The sequence below is a fragment of the Nerophis ophidion genome, linkage group LG06 (genome assembly GCF_033978795.1).
Source record: "Nerophis ophidion isolate RoL-2023_Sa linkage group LG06, RoL_Noph_v1.0, whole genome shotgun sequence".
Taxonomy (NCBI): domain Eukaryota; kingdom Metazoa; phylum Chordata; class Actinopteri; order Syngnathiformes; family Syngnathidae; genus Nerophis; species Nerophis ophidion.
The window spans coordinates 64,324,678-64,348,281 of record NC_084616.1 but is presented as its reverse complement, the minus strand read 5'-3'; the positions used below and the strand labels follow the sequence as shown (position 1 = coordinate 64,348,281).

At 39.3% G+C, this 23,604-nt stretch overlaps 1 protein-coding gene across 1 annotated transcript; it reads left to right on the top strand.

Annotated features, from left to right (window-relative positions):
- The first annotated feature begins 1,229 nt into the window (after window positions 1-1,229).
- LOC133555097 (prostaglandin E synthase 3-like) lies at window positions 1,230-17,921 on the top strand. The gene is made up of 8 exons (XM_061904579.1): window positions 1,230-1,395; window positions 7,522-7,635; window positions 7,779-7,848; window positions 7,920-8,018; window positions 9,719-9,808; window positions 12,878-12,934; window positions 16,854-16,881; window positions 16,974-17,921. Coding segments are annotated over exons 1-8 (480 nt in total). The 5' UTR covers window positions 1,230-1,393; the 3' UTR covers window positions 16,994-17,921.
- The last annotated feature ends 5,683 nt before the right edge of the window (window positions 17,922-23,604 follow it).

The window sequence follows — 23,604 nt, the reverse complement described above, 5'->3', positions numbered from 1 at the left end:
GAGCCTGGATTTGAACCCAAGACTGCAGGACCTTCGTATTGTGAGGCAGACGCACTAACCCCTCTGCCACCGTGAAGCCCTATGCCATTGATATTTTTTTAAATTATTATTATTATTTGAAACTCGATTTTGCATGTCACTATAAAGTTATATAAGCCTTGCTTGTTCAATATTCAATGCAAAACTTGTTTGGGTCCCTATTAAAAGGTTAATTTGTTCAACCTCGGCCCGCTGCTTTGTTCGGTTTAAAATTTTGGCCCACTCTGTATTTGAGTTTGACACCCCTGCCCTAGAGGAGGGGGGCGGGGGGGGGGGGGGGGTTCCACATATGCGGTCCTCTCCAAGGTTTCTCATAGTCATCATTGTCAGCGAAATCCCACTGGGTGTGAGTTCCCCTTTCCCTTATGTGGGCCTACCGAGGATGTCATAGTGGTTTGTGTGGGGTTTGTGCACCCCTTTCAGACACTAGTATTTTCAGGGCTATATAAGTAAACATATATATATATATATATATATATATATATATATATATATATATATATATATATATATATACACACCTCCGGGTACTCCGGCTTCCTCCCACCTCCAAAGACATGCACCTGGGGATAGGTTGATTGGCAACACTAAATTGGCCCTAGTGTGTGAATGTGAGTGTGAATGTTGTCTGTCTATCTGTGTTGGCCCTGCGATGAGGTGGCGACTTGTCCAGGGTGTACCCTGCCTTCCGCCCGATTGTAGCTGAGATAGGCGCCAGCGCCCCCCGCGACCCCGAAAGGGAATAAGCGGTAGGAAATGGATGGATGGATATATATATATATATATATACACATATACAGTGTATATATATAACAAACAAAGTGCAAAGCCATAGGCTCACTCAATTTCAGAAAATAACTTAAATTTGGAACACAGCATCATAGTTTTCACAGCTTTTTGGTTGTTAGAGGTACAGAGTGTTTTAACGTGGAATTCTAAATCTTTTTTAAAGGCACAAAAAAACAGGTCGGGTATTGCGAAAGTTACATTTATGAATATAAAACCTAGCCAATAGTATAATGAGGTTGCTAAGTTAAAATTCCTTTTTAATTTATTTTCTCATACAATGTAAATCCAAATAGCACATCTTTAAAACAAAGCCCAAATGTGTCGTGAATGTTGTCCACTCACAAGCAGCTGCGCCTGAAAGCTCCAGAAGGCTGCTGTGACGTCATAGCGGCAGGACCCACTTGCGCCTCCGTTGGTATTCTCAACGTCCGCCGCTACGTAACAACCTACGCACTAGCGACGTTTTGCATTGCAAGTCCGTGGCAACCGCTCCGACTCTGCGGGCAGTAGCACTCTTCGTTAGATTCTCCTGTCTCCTAAATAAAAGCACGCTTCACGTCCAGACATGTAAGTTGTGGGACACACGCCGGGGAAAAGTGGGATTAGTACGGGTGTCGCCGGCTAAAGTTAGCCGCCCGACAACATGCTTCGTAAAGGCGGGAGGATGGCCTTTACCTCGGTGAACTGCGAGCTGCCTTTTAACTTGCCGAATGTCTCGAATGCTTTTAGAACGCTCTCTAAAGTACACAAAGTTCAACTTTGTTGTCGTGAGAAAAGATTGATTGGTAATACGACTATCTTTCTGTGAGGTAAGGGCATGTGTCAGGTGCACCGCATGGCTACACTAACCTGCTGTTGTTAGCTCGGCTGGCTAAGGATTCATTCAACGACGTTCTAGCAGGTTCTAGAAGCTCTCGGCTATCAGCGCGCTGGCCAAGTTTGGACTGTGGCGTTCACTTCAAGTTTCGGATAACAGCCTGTCACTTATTTGATCCAAGTCCTATCTCTTGGTAGTCACTTTGTTGCTTCGTCAATGATGATGATTAACGAGGTTTGGCTCTTTGGAGCATTTAAAGGCCTACTGAAATGAGATTTTCTTATTTAAACGGGGATATTAGCTCCATTCTATGTGTATTCCTTTATCATTTTGCGATATTGCCATATTTTTGCTGAAAGGATTTATTAGAGAACATCGACAATAAAGTTCGCAACTTTTGGTCGCTAATAAAAAAAGCCTTGCCTGTACCGGAAGTAGCAGACGATGTGCGCGTGACGTTACGGTTTGTAGGGCTCCTCACATTGTTTATAATCACCAGCAGCAAGAGTGATTCGGACCGAGAAAGCGATGATGTTCCCATTAATTTGAGCCAGGATGAAAGATTCAAGGATGAGGAAAGTTAGAGTGAAGCATTAAAAATAAAAGGCGACGGCAGTGGGCGCGATTCAGATATTAGACACATTTACTAGGATGATTCTGGAAAATCCCTTATCTGCTTATTGTGTTAATAGTGTTTTAGTGAGATTATAAAGTCATACCTGAAAGTTGGAGGGCTGTGGTGACCGCCAGTGTCTCTGAGAGAAGCCAAGATCACAGCTGCAGGAGGAGGTCGCATAAACGCTCAAGTTTCCGGTAAGAGCCGACTTAATATCACAATTTTCCCATCCAAAAACTTGCTGGTTGACATGTGGTAGAGAAACATGTTTGCGCGACCGCTCTGTGTTAAAGGCCTACTGAAATGAGATTTTCTTATTTAAACGGGAATAGCAGGTCCATTCTACATGTCATATTTGATCACTTTGCGATATTGCCATATTTTTGCTGAAAAGATTTAGTAGAGAACATCGACGATAAAGTTAGCAACTTTTGGTCGCTAATAAAAAAAAGCCTTGCCTGTAACGGAAGTAGCAGACGATGTGCGCGTGACGTCACGGGTTGTAGGGCTCCTCATATTGTTTGTAGTCACCAGCAGCAAGAGTGATTCGGACCGAGAAAGCGACAATTTCCCCATTAATTTGAGCGAGGATGAAAGATTCGTGGATGAAGACAGTTAGAGTGAAGCACTAAAAAAAAAAAAAGAAGGCGACGGCAGTGTGAGCGATTCAGATGTTATTAGACACATTTACCAGGATAATTGTGGAAAATCCCTTATCTGCTTATTGTGTGAATAGTGTTTTAGTGAGATTATTAAGTCATACCTGAAAGTCGGAGGGTTGTGGTGACCGCCAGTGTCTCTGAGAGAAGCCAATTGAGGAGCAAAGATCACAGCTGCCTTTTTGACAGCTGCAGGAGGAGGTCGCATAATCCGCTCGAGTCTCCGGTAAGAGCCGACTTAAGATCACAATTTTTCCATCCTAAAACTTGCTGGTTGACATGTGGTAGAGAAACATGTTTGCGCGACCGCTCTGTGTTAAAGGCCTACTGAAAGGAGATTTTCTTATTTAAACGAGGATAGCATGTCCATTCTATGTGTCATACTTGATCATTTCGCGACATTGCCATATTTTTGCTGAAAGGATTTGGTAGAGAACATCCACGATAAAGTTTGCAACTTTTGGTCGCTAATAAAAAAGCCTTTCCTGTACCGGAAGTAACAGATGATGTGCGCTTGACGTCACGGGTTGTAGGACTCCTCACATCCTCACATTGTTTACAATCATAGCCACCAGCAGCAAGAGTGATTTGGACCGAAAAATCGACGATTTCCCCATTAATTAGAGCGAGGATGAAAGATTCCTAAATATTTCAATGTATATACTATGATGATTAACCTGTGTGATGACTGTATTAAACTGATAGTATATATTTGTACCATGAATTGATTAACGTGGACCCCGACTTAAACACGTTGAAAAACTTATTCGGGTGTTACCATTTAGTGGTCAATTGTACGGAATATGTACTGATCTGTGCAATCTACTAATAAAAGTATCAATCAATCAATCAATTCGTGGATGAAGAAAGTTAGAGTGAAGCACTAAAAAAAAAAAGGTGACGGCAGTGGGAGCAATTCAGATGTTATTAGACACATTTACTAGGATAATTCTGGAAAATTCCATATCTGCTTATTGTGTTAATACTGTTTTAGTGAGATTATAAAGTCATACCTGAAAGTCGGGGGGCTGTGTTGACTGCCAGTGTCTCTGAGAGAAGCCAATGGAGGAGCAAAGATCACAGCTGCCTTTTTGACAGCTGCTTGAGGAGGTCGCATAATCCGCTCAAGTCTCCGGTAAGAGCCGACTTAATATCACAATTTTTCCATCAAAAAACTTGCTGGTTGACATGTGGTAGAGAAACATGTTCGCTGGACCGCTCTGTGTTAAAGCTTCACTATAAACAAAGAAACACCGGCTGTTTGTTTTGATAACGGCAGTTGCAATCCACCGCTTTTCTCCAACAGCATTCTTTTTTATGGTCTCCATTAATAATTGAACAAATTGCAAAAGATTCACCAACACAGATGTCCAAAATACTGTGTAATTATGTGATTAAAGCAGATGACTTTTAGCCATGAGTGGTGCTAGGCTGAAATGTCCGCTCCAACCAATAACGTTAGCATAAGCGTCATCATTCCGCAACATTTTCAACAGGATACGTGCGGGAAATTTTAAATTGCAATTTAGTAAACCAAACCGGCCGTATTGGCATGTGTTGCGATGTTAAGATTTCATCATTGATATATACATAATGTATAAATGGGTTGTACTTCTATAGCGCTTTTCTACCTTCAAGGTACTCAAAGCGCTTTGACACTACTTCCACATTTACCCATTCACACACACATTCACACACTGATGGAGGGAGCTGCCATGCAAGGCGCTAACCAGCACCCATCAGGAGCAAGGGTGAAGTGTCTTGCCCAGGACACAACGGACGTGACGAGATTGGTACTAGGTAGAGATTGAACCAAGGACCCTCTGGTTGCGCACGGCCATTTATCCCACTGCGCCACGCCGTATAAACTATCAGACTGCGTGGTAGTGGGTTTTAGTAGGCCTTTAATAGAAGAGTAAAATGGCAGTTAACACGCAGCCTTTTTAACTGTTACTACAAGTCTGTATTGCGGTAGGAGCCATTTAGCATAGCGGATAAAGATTAATTTTAGATTTATCCATTAAATGGTAAATGGGTTATACTTGTATTGCGCTTTTCTACCTCCAAGGCACTCAAAGCGCTTTGACACTTATTTCCACATTCATCCATTCATACACACATTCACACACTGATGGCGGGAGCTGCCATGCAAGGATAACCACGACCCAAGACTGAAATGTCTTGTTCAAGGACACAACGGATGTGACTAGGCCGGTAGAATCTGGGGATTGAATCAGGAACGCTCAGGTTGCTGGCACGGCCACACGATTGGGAGTGTACTTCTGTCTGTACACTCCAAGTAAATCTAGATTTCGAAAAAAACTTTGCACAGTGAAAAAAATATATCGACACTGAAACAACTATTGGTATCGTACTTGGTCAGTGTAAGTTTTGGTATTTGAATTATTTTTTTTTCATAAAGCAGGGTTTCCCACACATTCATTTATTTGTGGCGGCCCGCCATGAAAAAATTATGGCCGCTACAAATAAATAAAATAAAGTTGTTTTTTTTCCGGCTTTTGACTCGCTCGACCGCTCATAAAAGCAATGGGACTCTGTCTGTGAATGGAGCTTATATAAATATGTAAATATTGTATAAATATGTACATAAAGTGTTGTAATTATATTCCAACTGCGCATTTTTCTGTATTTTAGGCACCCTGCTTTTTGTAGCTGTTCGTTGGGGCTCTGCGCTAGTGGCGGGTGGCCTGATATAGTGGCAATCCGCTTTGCAGTGTGGGCAAATGACGGTTAAGGAAATAAGGGAATTTTTGTTAATGCGTAATGTGTCTTTGTACCTCGATAATTTTTTGGGATGCGATGCCGCTGTACCCTGCAAACCGTTCTGGCGTTTGTTGTGGGTTTATCCGTGTGGGAGAATTTCCGGGTTTCCGGAAACGAGCGGTAGTGCCTAGAGAACGGCGAAGTGTACAGTAGTGTTGCAGGGTTGAAATGCGCACCTGTTAGTACCCTGTCGGAACCTGTCCGGGAGAAGTGGCCACCAATGTAGTATTGCATTTATTTTTCCTAATATTTTTGGGAGCTACTGTCTGATCTACCTTCAACCTCTGTCGACACTCACTCTCACATGCGTCCGTCTATCGGTCGCCCACTGGTGGTTGGCTGACTGTCAACGTGCTTTGTATGAAATGAAGTGAGGCCTGTTTTTAAATGTTAATCTCGCTGACGATCGCTTTAATTTTTTTGTAGCTGCCAAAATGGTGATCAGTTAAAATTGGATTCATTGTGGAGGCCTAAAATAGCTTTTTAGTTACTGTGTACTATTTAAGTTTTTTTGCTAAGTTAATTGCATGTAATAAGAGAATAAAGAAGTAGTTTAAATATTGTTTATATTGTTAAACTGTAAATGGCCCTAATCATAATTGAATCAAAAAATGTACAGTTAATACATGTGATAGTCACTGATATCGATCAATCTCGCTTATATTAAGTATACCTCGATATATTTTAACTTAAACTTGATATTGGAATTGTATCTTGATATAGTTTCCGGTGAAAGTATACGTATAAAGATATTCATTTTTAAAAGTGAGATTCACTGAATTTGAACTGAATGACAACTGTACTGTAAACAGTCAGTGGCACTTTTATTAACCCCGTTAATCAAGATGGGTATTAACAGCACAGAAAAGAAACTGTTTAGGTAGCACAGAATTACATAACATAATTAAAAATATTCTTTGTTCGTAAAATAAATAACATAGCTGTGCAAATAATACAAAATGTATCAAACTCAGATAAAAAATACATTTGCAGACAGGCACTTTTAAATTCCCTGCTGACGATGTAATGGACTGTGACACACGTATGGTACTGGTCAGCGCCAAGTAAGTGACTTTACTTAATTGTGCGCCTATGATCTTCCTCCCTTCGGCGCACCTTTTTGGCAGCCTTTCTCGTGTAAAATATGCCCAGCAACTCGAATAGTTTTGACTTGGGCTTAGATGGTAAACAACTCAAACTAATGTTTTATCCTGACGAATACGTTTATCCGAATGTGGCCAAGTAGACCCATTGTGGGTTTGGTGGAAGTCTAAATCGCTAAAAGAAAAATCTAAAAAGATAATCCCTCTGCCATCTTCCACTAGCTTTTTTAATGTATAAATCACCCGTGTGAATATTCCCCCTTTCTTTTCTACAACTCTCTTGTCATTTGAAATGTCTGTTGTGATTTCCCTTACTGATTCGATGACCCGCCCTGTCTTGCCTCTGATTGGCCTGTGCCTAATGTTTTGCCATAATCTCAACCAATCGTGACTCATAATAAACAACCAACCAATCATGGATGTTCTTATACGTGCTTGGAAGGAGGAAGGGGAGGGGCTTAGTAGCGAGTGGGAAGCGGTGGAGAACAAGGAACACAACAAATAAGCGGCGTTTGGTAATTTTAACATGAAATAAATCATATCAATATTACAATGTTTTTTTTAATTCATATCTTGTTTAAAAATATATCGATCTGTCTTATAAACTCAATATATCGCCCAACTCTAATCTCCTTCATAGATGATGAGTATCGGCAACATAAATCTCTGTGTGGAACATTCCTAATTTAAATGTTTGCTTGTGTTTCTTCATAGGCAACCAGCAAGTGCCAAGTGGTACGACCGGAGAGACTCTGTTTTTATAGAGTTCTGTGTTGTGGACAGCAAAGATGTAAAAGTCAGTTTTGATAAAACAAAGTTTATTTTCAGGTATGTATGCATCATAACGGAAATAATCAGTCTAAATTGCATGTGCCTGTCCCACACACATTTAAGATGTCCCACATCATCATATTTATTTTTGTTTGGTTTGTTTAGTTATTATTCGGTACTTAAGTTTTTTTTCTTCACAGTTGTGTTGGAGGAACTGACAATGTCAGACATGTGAACGAAATAGAACTTTTTGAAGCCATTGAGGAAAATGTAAGTTCAGAGTATTGTTCTCTGTCGACCAAGGTGTTTTCTTATTAACCATCTCTGTCTTACAAATTCAGGAATCCAAACATAAACGCACCGATAGATCAGTGTTGTGCTACTTACGAAAAGCCCAGCCAGGAAAGTCATGGCCAAGGATTACAAAAGAGAAGGCTCAGGTTGGTTCGCCACAAGTGTACACTTTTGCAAATTGAAATGCATCCGATTAGTGCTGTGCAATATCACAATATATATTGTAATGCAACATAATGTTCATTGTACAATATACAGTGCATCTGAAAAGTATTCACGGAGCTTCCTTTTTTTCTTACATTTTGTTGTGTTACAGCCCTATTCTGAAATACAAGAAATTATGTTTTATTTTTGTTTTCAAAGTTCTACACACAATACCTTGTAATGACAATGTGATATTAATTTTATTTTGTGAATTTATTAAACCTACATGAAGCAATTTCTGTAGAAATTGCAATAGTCCAATGCTGAAGCTGAACTGACATGCTGATGGAATGTAGAAATTAATGTAAGCATAGTTTGAAGGTTCAAATTACTTGGTTTGATGAATAATTTGAAAGGTAAAATTGGTTTTAAAGGCAAAGCGCAGTAGTTGAACAGAAATGTAAAATTAATCTTGAAATGCTAAATATTGGTGTTGTTAAAATAGTTAGCTTATGAGTTTAAAACTTTAAACATTTCCTGAAATTTGAGCATAAAATGTTTGCATGTAGCTTACATTCGCTTGTAAACAATGGGCTAGCATACCTTTAAAATAGTGCCAAGTACCGTAATCGATGATTATTAGGGTAAAGCATACAAAATTTGCGAAAATGCAAGCATATAACATTAGCATACTAAAATTAGCATGGTAATGGGGGAACTGCTAGCATACTTACAGGCCTCAAATTTTAACTTTTTATGGACAAGGCATGTGTAGCCTTAAAGTGGGGCTCATATTTTAGGGCACCGAATCCTTTTTTTTTTTTTCTCTTTGTCATGAAAAAGGGACGTTTTTGTGGTTGGTGCACTAATTGTAAGTGTGTATTCTGTTTTTTATGTTGATTTAGTAAAAAAAATATATATATATATATATATATTATTATTTATTTATTTATTTTTTTAATAAAAAATTATTTTGGGCCCCGGTACCAATCGGGCCACGGCCCGGTGGTTGGGTACCACTGTCCTAAATGAAAACCAATGATTCCCATCCAACCTGATGGACCTTGAGAGGTGCTGCAAAGCGGAATGGGCTAAACTGCCCAAAGATAGGTGTGCCAAGCTTTTGGCATCGTATTCAAAAAGTTTGAGGTGTGATATAAAATCTAATCTATTGTTATTACTGTTATTGTTATCATTTATAATTGCTGCTTAAGGTGCATCAACTAAGTATTGAGCAAATACTGTATATATATATATGTATGTATTTGGGATTTGTATTTTTTTTTTTTACAATTTTGAACATTTTACATTGTCAGTATGAGGTATTGTCTGAAGAATTTTTAGAATGAAAAGTATTATTTCATTTTGGAAAAATGCTCTTAACATAACAAAATGTGGAAAAAGTGAAGCGCTGTTAATACTTTACGGATGCACTGTAACTTGCTTGGATGTAATTTTATCATATTGCAACAATACTGCTCTTTTGCAGGAACATTTTTATGTCACTTAAAAAAATTATGACTAAAGCCAGTGGTAGCATGGATGTTTGGTATGTTTTTCTTAAAATTATATGTAACTTTAAGAAGTAATACGACCATGACTTGTGATATATATCTGTATGGGTATATAAATTTACCTATAATGGGGTATATAGATTTTGTTTGATATAATGCATTTTTATGGTGCCTTTGTTTCTCCACAGTTGAGGTGGCTCAGTGTTGACTTTAACAACTGGAAAGAGTGGGAGGACGACTCCGAAGAAGCGATGGGCAACTTTGATCAGTTCTCAGACGTAAGCACTTTTTACTACAGGTGTCCCTCGATTTACAGTGTCCCGTATCATCGTTACTGACGCTCTCTTATAAATTCATCTTAAATATTCATTTTGGGAGAAGTATCTTTAGCATGCTGCAGAAGAATACGGCATTTGTGGCTAACTACTTTTTTGCCCCATTGTATGTGCATGTACTGTATACATACATACATACATACATACAGTGGGGCAAAAAGTATTTCGTCAGTTGTGCAAGTTCTCCCACTTAGATGAGCGAGGCCTGTAATTTTCACCATAGGTACACTTCAACTATGAGAGAAGGAATGTGGGAAAATAATCCAGGAAATTACACTGTAGGCTTTTTAATTCATTAACTGGTAAATTCCTCTAAAAATAAGTATTTGGTCACCTACAAACAAGCAAGATTTGGATGCGGCCCCCAGACTCCGGCTTATTTTCAGTCTTTTTCATTAAGTTCAAATCACATGCCTTTGTATACAAGTAATTTAAATAATAATTTACGATTATTAAGTGTTATTGACAAAATGTTAACTTAAAGGGGAACATTATCACCAAACCTATGCAAGCGTCAATATATACCTTGATGTTGCAGAAAAAAGACCATGTATTTTTTTAACCGATTTCCGAACTCTAAATGGGTGAATTTTGGCAAATTAAACACATTTCTGTTTATCGGTCTTTTAGCGATGACGTCAGAACGTGACGTCACCGAGGTAACACACCCGCCATATTCATTTTCACATTACAAACACCGGGTCTCAGCTCTGTTATTTTCCGTTTTTTCGAATATTTTTTGGAACCTTGGAGACATCATGCCTCGTCGGTGTGTTGTCGGAGGGTGTAACAACACTAGCAGGGAGGGATTCAAGTTGCACCACTGGCAAAAAATCTGCCACCAGACCCCCATTGAATGTACCAAAGTGTCTTCACATTTGGCCGGCGATGCTAAGACAGACATGGCACAGAGATGTATGGATAACCTGCAGATGCATTTGCAACGATTAAGTCAACGAAATCACAAAGGTGAGTTTCGTTGATGTTGTTGACTTATGTGCTAATCAGACATATTTGGTCACGGCATGACTGCCAGCTAATCGATGCTAACATGCTATGCTAATCGATGCTAACATGCTACGCTAATCGATGCTAACATGCTATTTACGCTAACTGTGTGTACATTTGAAACGAGATACCCACATTTAATGCGAAACAAACACTTACCAATCGACGGATTTAAGTTGCTCCAGTGTCACAAGATGCGAAAGTCCTGATCGTTTGGTCTGCGCATTTTACCGGCGATGCTAATAAGGCAGCCATGCTATGGGCCACTTCATTAGGTACACCCACACTATGGCCGAATAGCGTCAATAGCTATTCGCTCAATAGCTTCAATTTCTTCTTCAATTTTGTTTTTGGTATCTGCCTCCATACTCCGACCATCTGTTTCAATACATGCGTAATCTGTTGAATCGCTTAAACCGCTGAATCCGAGCTAATGTCGCTATATCTTGCTGTGGTAACCGCCATGTTGTTTGTATTTGCAGCCCTGTATGACGTCACAGGGAAATGGACAGTCGCATCGCAAATAGCGAAAATCAAGAACTTTAAAGCCTTTTTTAGGGATATTCCGGGACCGGTAAAATTTTGAAAAAAACTTCAAAAAATACAAGCCACTGGGAACTGATTTTTATTGTTTTTAACCCATTTTGAAATTGTGATAATGTTCCCCTTTAAGATAAAAGTCTTACAGTATTCACTACATCAATTTTACGTTGTTTACTGCAAAATGTTTGAGATAACAAGCAAAAAAACATAACTTTGAGAGGAAAACATTTTTTTCTTTACCCCCACAAAACGTACCGAAAAAGAAGCAAAACTGTGGCGGTAAAACCTGGTACGGACTGTAGCATGGGTCACCTGTACAGTTGCACCTAGTAAACACAAATATAGATATGAACAAAACGACAGTTGTCAGCTGTTAGCATATATTGCCTTAATGTCTGTTACAAGGTACTGTATTAGTTAACAGTAGGGCTGCGGTAATTGGTATAATCCTGCACGGGACAATCTGCTTTAATAATATAAAAAAAAATGTAAATCAAAATCAGATCATATGAAAATATTTATCGTGATCTTTTTTTTTTTTCAATATCACCTGGTCCTTCATGGCAGTACAGCAGTTTTGGGTGACTTTTTAAAAAGAACTGTAATCACACTGAGGTGCTTGTAGTTGGTAATACCACACCACCTTATCCTTAAAGTAGTTATCAGGTTTTTCTGTTTACATTTTCACACTTTGCACTATATTGTTACACTTAATTAACCATGTCTAACGTATTACCTATTTTTGCATTTTGGTTTTAAGAGGTTATTAAGTGTTCAATATGTGTTTGGATTTTTGTTTAGATTGTTTTCCATTGTTGTGTTGACATTTCCTTTCTTTTTGCTATGGTAGTGTGCAAAACAAAGATTGATCTGAAATTAAGCAGATGGAGACAAACAAGGCTTTAATATGCGGTACAGTGTAAATTTCTTGTAACGCAGGAGAGAGAGGAGAACACATTTGAACCCACAATAGTCTTTGTACCCCAGCACTGTTCATTAAATCTTTATTGAAGTGAAGTGAATTATATTTGTATAGCGCTTTTTCTCTAGCGACTCAAAGCGCTTTACATCGTAAAACCCAATATCTAATTTGTACATTTAAACCAGTGTGGGTGGCACTGGGACCAGGTGGGCAAAGTGTCTTGCCCAAGGACACAACTGCAGATACTAGGATGGCGGAAGCGGGGATCGAACCTGCAACCCTCAAGTTGCTGGCACGGCCGCTCTATCAACCGAGCTATACCGCCCCATATTCATTTGCTTCTTTGTGTGTTCTCTCACCTGGACCCCCGGAAAAATAGTCTTCACTGCAGTGTAGACTAATAGGGATCCTTAATAAACTAAACTAAACCTGATATTAGAATCCATAGAGTTGTCATCATTTTAAGAGATAATAAAGCAAAGATCCTTGTTCATTGAATTGATTGTCTGAACATTAATAATTTGCTTTTGCAATTGCAGATGATGAATAACATGGGAGGTGATGGTTTCCAACCTGGTATGGATGGTGAAGAAGATGTAAGAATATATTTTGTTTTACTTGCGCCACTCATGAAACCTATCCGTCTTATTTTTTTGATAGAATTTTGTACGGCCAAATCTGATCATTCATGGGTTAGATCATCCAATATGTGTATTACTTATAATTCTTAAAATGTACTTATTGTGAGTGCTATTGACTATGTAACAATATCAAAACATTTTTTAAAGTTGTTTTCTATTTTCTTAAATTACTGTACTCTGTTGTTTGAATAAAACAATGTCAATAGTACGCACCAACTGAACAAAAGCCTAAACTACCAGCTAGTACTCATTTAAATCTTTTGACGTTATCCCTCAAGCTCATCCTGTATCCAGGGATTTTATCCTCTGAGTTTGTAAACGATAAAAGGAAAAAAAGATTAATTTGTAAAAATTAATATAGCATATAATCAATGACAGCATCTAATTGTGTGCTGTAATGCGGTTTCATCGAGACTTCTTTAAGGGGAACTACACTTTTTTTCTAACGGTCTATCGTCACAATTCATTTGAGAAACAAGAACACACTTATTTAATTTTTAGTCTTATTTGTAATCTACTCGTTCTAAGTGGCGAGCAATGCTGCAAATGGGTGCATTCCATTCTGCCTCGAACTCACTCAATATTCAAAAACCGCCAACAATACTTAATTTACCTTCCGTAACCAAGCTGCAGTGACATTATTATTGTAAGAGCTAATATAGAAGAACTGTTTATCTAGCGTAGTAACACCATAGCCTTGCGACGGCATTACCCTTAAGCTTGGCCTGCGTCAGCACCTGAATCACTTTTGAGTTTGTAATGCCCAACACAATTCCATTGGACACATCTGTACTGACTGCAAAACAAACAATCATATCACAGTATCTATAAAGTAATAGGCTTGGTGTGTTGGCATTGTGACATATATATGACATCATGATAATTATGATTTGCAATGATGCATATATTTTCCTTTTGAAAAGGCTAAACAAATGTCTTATGTAAAAAGAGTGACCCACATTTTAACCATGGAACACTGTTTCCTGCACTCATCGTTCTCAAGGAATCCTCCTTCTTGTTCCCGCAAACTCAGAAATGCTCCCGCACATAAACCAAGTTGCACGGCAAATCTGCATCGGTGTGCACTTTTAAAAACATTTTTAAGTTGTACCGACGGGGTAAGCATTAAAAACGCTTCCCTTCTTTCCTCAACTGCCATATTTGCCCACGACGTACAGCTAATAATCCAGAGTTATAGTTGCTTGAAGATCGATCCGACCGACACAAACACCACACTTTTTTAACACAATTAAAATGTGCCTGTCTGCAAATTTAAGTTTTAACTGAGTTAGACACATTTTGTATTATTTTCACAGCTATTTTATTTATTTTTATTTATGTTATGTAATTCTGTGCTACCTAAACAGTTTCTTTTCTGTGCGGTTAATACCTATCTTGACTGTGTTAATAAAAATGCCACTGACTGTTTATAGTACAATTGTCATTCAGTTAAATTACAGTGAATCTCACTCAAAAAAAAATCTTTTTATCTATACTTTGACCAGAAAGTATATCGAGAGGTATATCGAATATAGAGTTTAAGTAAAAATACATTGAGGTATACTTTTTCGCCCATATCACCCAGCCCTAAGCGAGATTGGTCGATATCGGTATCTATCACATGTATTAACTGCATGTGCATGGGAAAATCCAAACCACACAAACATAAAACATTAACACCAGCTGATTTACAGTATGGATGTGTGCACTATATCATGTACAGTGTTTCCCCCAAAAAATGTTAGTTAAGTGGTGGTGACACTCCAGGAGGGAGGGGGCGTTGCCCGGGATAGGTGGACGGGTGGGTGGGTGTAAGGAACAGTGCAACTCAGCCTGTCACCATCACTTCTTCAACCTCATCGCTGCCACCACAGCCTGGGCGTAGCAATAGACTACAGACTGGGGTGAAGTAGGCTTACAATTTTTGGCTGTGTTTTCTGCTCCCTTGGCTGAGTGGTGATGTATATCTCTATTTTTTCTGTAAGTGTAAACAAAATCGCAAAACAGTCCTACTTACCTACAGTCCTGCTTACCTGAGATACTAAGCATGTCATTATTATGACTTAGTAAGTCAATATTTTGACTTAGTTATTACTAAGTCAAAATAATGGCTTACTAAGACAAAATAATGACTTACTAAGTCAAAGCGTTTGCAATAAGCGTTTGAAAACAGAGAGTTAAAAGTGGGACCACATGCTTTGGATCCACTTTAGACTTCATTCTCACGGTTACGTTAGATCCACTATGGATTGGACTTTCACAATATGTTAGATCCGCTCGCCATCCATTGCTTTCCGTCCCCTGGGGGGGAGGGGTCGTGGTTTTGAGGCACTTGTGATTTAGGGCTATATAAATAAACATTGATTGATTGATTGATGCTGACATATGCTCAACTCATCATGCTTAATTTATTACAGCATTTGGGAAGCCTGTAGTTGATTTTTATTATGTAAAAATAGCAGGGACCCTGCCATTAAAAACTAGGCTGCTACATTACTAATGATTAATGTAAGTATAGCAGGAAAAAATGGTACAATAGCAATAGGAGAGACTATTCATCCCTGAACACTGTGGAGTTCATGTAGGCTTTATGATGCAGTTACATTAGTATATAAACTGTCAAAGACAGCTGCGTTTAACATTGTTGTTTTTTGCTGCTTGAACAAAACTCAATTAACACAGAAAAAGTTAAAGTGAAATAACTTGGTTAACTGTAGGTCAATAATGCTTGTCTTTCTCTCAGACAGACAGGGCTTCGCTGTCCGTTTCATGTGGGATGCACACATGCGCGCACACATGTGTTTAGGGGGATTTGAAGGCAACATAGAGATTAGCCACATCTTTCAAGCGTTTATATCTTTTACAATCTTAAAAAACAAAAAGACAACCTCACATATTGAGTGTGAATGGAAAAATTCCTAAAAAGCGCAGTTCCTCCTTTAATGCTTACTATTTATTGTGTTGTTTCATGCTAATAAAACAATCAGGAATCTTGAATCTATATTAGCGGCTACCATACTTTTTTGTCTGATTGCGCTTGCTTTTACTTGGTGTGTAACATATTTAGTCTCATACCATAGTCCACCAGTGATTATTATTGTCATAACAATTGTAGTCTATTTTACGCGATGGCTGTGATGATTATTAACTTGGTGAAGATCTAACATACAGTTAGCCTCTACCCAGGGGACCAAAAATAACGTAGTAGTCTTTTGCGTGGAGCAGCTGCAGCATCACACTAACTATGCTAACATTAGCTGCCAACAATAAGCCGTCCGGGGCAAAACTAATATAATGGAGTTGCTAACATTACATTATCACCTGATTCTACGCGAATCATAAAAATACAAATAAAAGCCAATGCTTGTTTTTGATTTTTGGATTTTTGCCTGGTTGTGGTCATGCTTGAAGCGAACCATAGTACTTTATGACCATGCAAGGTAAACATCTGACTGAAACGGTTATTTGTAACTAAGAGTTGTAAGATCACAGCTGAAAAAGACAGATACTTCTGTTAACATCTTCATCTCCCACATTGAGCAGTGTCAAGCGTGCCAGAAAAAACAATAACACTTGCAATTGGAATTATTTTTTTTTTAATTCCTTTTCAGAATTGTACTTTTGAGATTTTGGAGGAAGTTTAAGCTGTTTAAAGTTTTTATGATGAAGAAAAAAAGTTTTGTATATTTTGTACCGGATTTAAGACATTTCCAATATTTAAGTGTACATCGAATTGAAGCGAAACTGAATCATTTTGGGAAATTGGTCGCGATACCCAACCCTCCTGATGAGTGCCAGATCGATTGATACATTTCTATTGTTAAGTGATTTGTTTGATCCTTGTGTAACGTTTCACCGCCTTTTGTTTCACCAGGAGGACACTGCAGACAGTGATGATGAAAGTAAGAAACCCTGACCTGTGAAGAACTCCTCAGTTTCTTCCTTAGAATAGCGTGTGGATTGAAAGTACTAATTATGTTTGCTTTGCTTTCAGAAATGCCTGATTTGGAATAGAAGCATTGGTACTCTTGGGGGAAAAAATAAATAAAAGATCATGGAGAATGGAAGAAAAATTAATTTACACTTTTATTTAAAGGCGGTAAAAAACAAATGTACAGCCAGCAGCCATATTTAAATACATAACCTCTGCTCCGAGCTCCTTCCTACCCAGTCAGTCCAGTGAAGGTTGATATGCATGGTATTGTACAGAGCAGCTATCGCCACTTCCATTTGCTGTACTGCACCTGTCAGGTATCTTGCTTTACTGTAATATTACCAACGAAGCACATATTATTGGATGGAAAAGCTTGTCTTTAATTGAGCAATATGTGTTAAAAAGATTGACATGAACATAATTGTGATTTATTGAAATTAGGCACACCCTTTTCCATTGTTGTGGTTTAAGTTAGCTGTATAGTGTAGTTTCTTCTTTAAAACAAACAATTACAACGGGCCCCTTTTTAGAGACTTTAGAATTAGATATCCAGGAAGCTGGTCTTTTTGTTTTGGTTGCTTAAATCTATAGCTCACATGTTTCCCTTTACTATTTGTTGAAAGTCTGTACAGTTGGTATATTCTGAAATCATTGCAGAAATGTTTGCATCTGTCCAATAACCATCTACTCAAGAATTGTGAATGGAATTCATCCATTTGATTACTGTTTATCTGTCCAATATACCGACATGCTCAGTCTGCCTGCAGAAGCAGGCCTGAACTGAAGTTTAGTTAGGTGTCAACATCACATGACTTGCTTTCCTCCAGGTTCTCTGCTTAACCACATCCAGTGCAGAGCCTCCCTTGTGGGAAATCAGTGTTGGAGAGATGCAGTGTTTAATGACCAAATTGTAATTGCAATTTAACAATATGTATAGGGGAAAATGGTGAATTTCAGTGAACATTCTTTTTTATTGTTGACATATTTCTAATAAACATAAATGCTTAACGCTGTGTTTTTGTCTTTTTAATCACGTGGGTCATGTCTGTGAAATGTAGTTGCTGAAGTTGTAGAATTCAAGTTTTTTAATGCTAAAGATCTTAAATATGGCAAAATGTCTTCAAGCAGTTTCCATAAGAGTCAAAATATTCCTCAGGAAACTACGTAGTGCAGGGGTCGGGAACCTTTTTGGCTGAGAGAGCCAAAAAGCCAAATATTTTAAAATGTATTTCCGTAAGAGCCATATTTTTTTTTTTACACTGACCAAAACTAAACGCGTGCCTTTTTAAGTAAGACCAACATTTCTAGAGTATAATAGGTCTCTTATTCTTTGTAATAACGTTGTTATTCTCGAGCTAACTGTGGAGAGGGCGTGGCTTGCTGGCCTGCAACGAACTGGCGTGTGCCAGGACCGGCCTCGAAATCAGCGACAGGTGCGTAGACGGCCCACCTGGGCCTTGTTATCTAATCACCTGTCGCTCTTATAAGCAGCAGCCAGGAGGAGAGACGGGGTTGGGGCTGGAGTCAGAGCGCGAGCGAAAACGAAAGAGAAAAATACAATTGCTGGAAAGCAACTGAGAGACTTATTGTAAAATAAAACAATATTGTAACCCTGAAACAGGCTCTCTTGGTGGTCTGGCAAGCCCTACACTAACCAAGAATAAATAACTTCTTACCATTAACGCAAATTCTTGAACGGGTGCGGTAGAAAACAGATGGATGGATTAAAAATGCATGAGACTGTTTTCTATTTTGAACATTATTTTTTGTAACACTGATTACAAGTGGAATCATTCTTTACTTATCATATTAAGCAATGTCAGCTAAGATTTATCCGAGAGCCAGATGCAGTCTTCAAAAGAGCCACCGGTTCCCTACCCCTGACGTAGTGGGTAATTGGCTTTGTAAGTATTTGTATTTGCAGCAAAAGGTGACCAATTGCGTCAAAGTTGTAAGCCAGCTTTCTAGAAACTGGAAATTCCGAGTTGATCGTCAAGTTGCAAGACCTTTAATCTTCAAACAACGTCAAAAACACTGCTTCTCTTTGAATTTTACTTTTCATGCATACAGCCCTTGTAGTCGCTCTTGACGTGTACTTCAGAGAAACGTTTTAATATTGGTTCGCGTTGATGAAAAGTTAGCGTTTTAATGTGCGTTAATAAAAGGCTGGCGTTATTGAAAAGGGTCGTATGGTAATTGGTAACGTTGCAGGTGTTGTGCCGAATTATGCACCTCCTGGCGGGAGCGCGCTTACGTCACTCGCCTCGAAAAGTATCTAAACTCGGCTCAAAGAATCGCCTTTTTCGGCATTAAAAAGTACATCAAGTGAAATAATCCAAGTTTTCCTTACTTGTGGATGGATTAAAAATTGTGAGCCTTTAATTTCGCCGTCATTCAAGTGCCTTTGATTATTTCGCCGTCATTCAAGTGGCTGAAATCGCCTCTTTCGGCATAAAAAAAAGTACGTAAGGTGAAATAATTGTAAGCACAATACCAGCCGCATTTTGCAAATTTAATGTCAAATAAAATCAAATGTTTATTGGATTCATGACTATACAGCACGGGTCGGGAACCTTTTTGTCTGAGAGAGCCATGAAAGCCAAATATTTTAAAATCTATTTCCGTGAGAGCCGTACAATATTTTATAACACTGAATACAACTAAATGTGTGCATTTTTAAGTAAGACCAACATCCATCCATTTTCTACCGCTTATTCCCTTTTGGGGTGGCGGGGGGCGCTGGCGCCTATCTCAGCTACAATCGGGCGGAAGGCGGGGTACACCCTGGACAAGTCGCCATCTCATCGCAGGGCTGTAAGACCAACATTTTAGAGTATAATAAGTCTCTTATTAATTTTAATAACATTGTTATTCTGAAGTTAACCAATAATAAATAAAATACTTCTAATGAACAGGTGCAGAAGAAAACGGATTGATGGATTAAAATGCATGAGAATGTTTTATATTATGAACGTTATTTTTAACACTGATTACCAGCGGAATTATTCATTACTTATCGTGTTAAGCAATGTCAGCTAAGATTTATCTGAGAGCCAGATGCAGTCATTAAAAGAGCCACATCTGGCTCTAGAGCCATAGGTTCCCTACCTCTGCTATACAGTGTACATCCACGACAGAACTACTGACTAAACTACTACCACAACTTGGTTTACTATTTATAAAATATAATAATGTAGGGTTACCTGGAACTTGAAATAGGCCACCCGGCCTGAATCCACACTTGGTAGTAGTTTAGTCAGTAGTTTAGTCGTGGATGAAAACTGTATAGTGAAAAAATCCCAAAAACATTTGATTTGATTTGACATTAAATTTGCAAAATGCGGTTGCGCATTTTGCAAATTGCGCCCCATTGGTATTGTGCCTAAAACAAGGATGGATTAAAATTTGTGAGCCTTTAATGAGAATCAGCACCTCCAAGTCCGAGTCCATGGTTCTCGCCCGGAAAAGGGTGGAATGCCATCTCCGGGTTGGGGAGGAGACACTGCCCCAAGTGGAGGAGTTCAAGTACCTAGGAGTCTTGTTCACGAGTGGGGGAAGAGTGGATCGTGAGATCGACAGGCGGATCGGTGCGGCGTCTTCAGTAATGCGGACGTTGTACCGATCCGTTGTGGTGTAGAAGGAGCTGAGCCGGAAGGCAAAGCTCTCAATTTACCGGTCGATCTACGTTCCCATCCTCACCTATGGTCATGAGCTTTGGGTCATGACCGAAAGGATAAGATCACGGGTACAAGCGGCCGAAATGAGTTTCCTCCGCCGTGTGGCGGGGCTCTCCCTTAGAGATAGGGTGAGAAGCTCTGCCATCCAGGAGGAACTCAAAGTAAAGCCGCTGCTCCTTCACATTGAGAGGAGCCAGATGAGGTGGTTTGGGCATCTGGTCAGGATGCCACCCAAAGACCTCCCTAGGGAGGTGTTTAGGGCACGTCCAACCGGTAGGAGGCCACGGGGAAGACCCAGGACACGTTGGGAAGACTATGTCTCCCAGCTGGCCTGGGAACGCCTCGGGATCCCCCGGGAAGAGCTAGACGAAGTGGCTGGGGAGAGGGAAGTCTGGGTTTCCCAGCTTAGGCTGTTGCCCCCGCGGAAGAAGATGGATGGATGGATGGATGGATGGATGGAGCCTTTAATGATTCCGCCGTCATTCAAGTGGCTGAAATCGCCTCTTTCGGCATAAAAAAAGTACATAAAGTGAAATAATCCAAGTCTTCCTTACTTGTGGATGGATTAAAAATTGTGAGCCTTTGAACTATACACAAATACCTTTATGAAAATTTTATTTTGTTTATAAATTATATGCAATCTGTTTCCCTATTTTTGTTGTTGTTGTACATCATGGGTGTCAAACTCTGGCCCGCGGGCCAAATCTGGCCCGCCGTGTAATTTAATTTGGCCCTTGAGCCAATATCAATTTAGCATTAGAGCTGGCCCGCCGGTGTTATACAGCGTCGGTGCCGCTTTAACACCGCATTCACCGCTAATACTCATTCTTGCCAACCCTCCTAATTTTCCCGGTAGACTCCCGAAGTTCAGTGCCCCTCCCGAAAATCTCTCGGGGCAACCATTCTCCCGAATTTCTACCGATTTCCACATGGACAACTATATTGGGGCGTGCATTTAAGGCGCTGCCTTTAGCGTTCTCTACAACCTGTCGTCACGTCCGCTTTTCCACCAAACTAACAGCGTGTCACATGATATTTGTGGCTTTTACACACACACACACACACACACACACACACACACACACACACACACACACACACACACACACACACACGCACACAAAAACACACACACACACACACACACACACACATAGTCATACAGGTCACACTGAGGGTGGCCGTATAAACAACTTTAGCACTGTTACAAATATGCACCACACTGTGAACCCACTCCAAACAAGAATGACAAACACATTTCGGGAGAACATCCGCGCCTTAACACAACAGAACAAATACCCAGGATCCCTTGCAGCACTAACTCTTCCGGGAAACTTCCAGCAAACTGACCCATAATTAACGTTTTATTCATGCATTTTCTCTTGCTACTTCAAAGCTTGAATGTTTGGTTCATTCATTATTGTTATTTTATTTTCAAATGTATTATCAGCCTATGGAAAAAATGTGATATTTACCTCAGAAGATTGCAAATAGAAAAAAAGGCATAACATTTTTAGTTCAATTTTATTTGATATGCCATTGATATTTTTTATTATTATTATTATTTGAAACTGGATTTTGCATGTCACTAAAGTTATATAAGCCTTGCTTGTTCAATATTTAATGCAAAACTTGTTTGGGTACCTATTAAAAGGTTATTTTGTTCAACCTTGGCCCGCGGCTTTGTTCCGTTTAAAATTTTGGCCCACTCTGTATTTGAGTTTGACATCGTTGTTGTACATGGATGAGGGTGTGTCTTGCTGAGCCCGACTTGGACATTATCTGGACTGGACCTGGTTTTAAAAACCTTTAGACAAGTCTAATTTCATTAATGGGTTGTACTTGTATAGCGCTTTTCTACCTTCAAGGTACTCAAAGCGCTTTGACACTACTTCCACATTTACCCATTCACACACACATTCACACACTGATGGAGGGAGCTGCCATGCAAGCCGCCAACTAGCACCCATCAGGAGCAAGGGTGAAGTGTCTTGCTCAGGACACAACGAACGTGACGAGGTTGGTTCTAGGTGGGATTTGAACCAGTGACCCTCGGGTTGCGCACGGCCACTCTCCCACTGCGCCACGCCGGTGGAGTCTCTGTGGACGCCGCCTTTGCTCCACAGTAAGTCTTTGCTGTCGTCCAGCATTCAATTTTTGTTAACTTCGTAGCCAGTTCAGTTTTAGTTTCGTCCTGCTTAGCCTTGCCTAAGTTTCAATGCCTTTAACAACCTGGTCTGGTGAAGATGAGGTCCTTTTTTTATTTTATAAATTAAAAAAGTAAACATTTTCTTGGATAAAAAAGAAAGTAATATAAAACAATTACATAAAAAATAGTAATTAATGATAATGTTAGTGGACCGGCGGCACACACAATCATGTGTGTTTCAGGGACTGTGTCCCTTGCAGACTGTGCTATATATGTTGTGGGAACCAGAATTTTGGTAGCAGAAAGAAACAACCCTTGTTTGTGTGAGCGGGTGTGGATGAGTGTGAATGGGGATTGATGCACTAATTGAAAGTGTATCTTGTATATTTTTATTTTTATTTAATAATAAATAAATAAAAAGTAAATTGTGAGCCTTTAATGATTTCGGACCCAGAAACGTCTAGGCCAGTGTTTTTCAACCTTTTTTGAGCCAAGGCTAATTTTTTGCGTTGAAAAAATCCGGAGGCACACCACCAGCAGAAATCATTAAAAAACAAATCTCAGTTGACAGTAAAACATCGTTGTCGCAATTGTTGGATAAAACTTTAAACCATATCCAAGCATTTTAGGTCTTGTCTCAAAGTAGGTGTACAGTCACTACCTGTCACATCACGCCCTGACTTAGTTTGAGTTTTCCTGTGTAGTGTTTTAGTTCTTGTCTGGTGCTCCTATTTTGGTGGCTATTCCTCTTTTTTGGGTATTTTCCTGTAGCAGCTTCATTAGATTAGATTAGATTAGATAGTACTTTATTTATTCCGTCAGGAGAGTTCCTTCAGGAAAATTAAAATTTTCAGCACAATCCCAT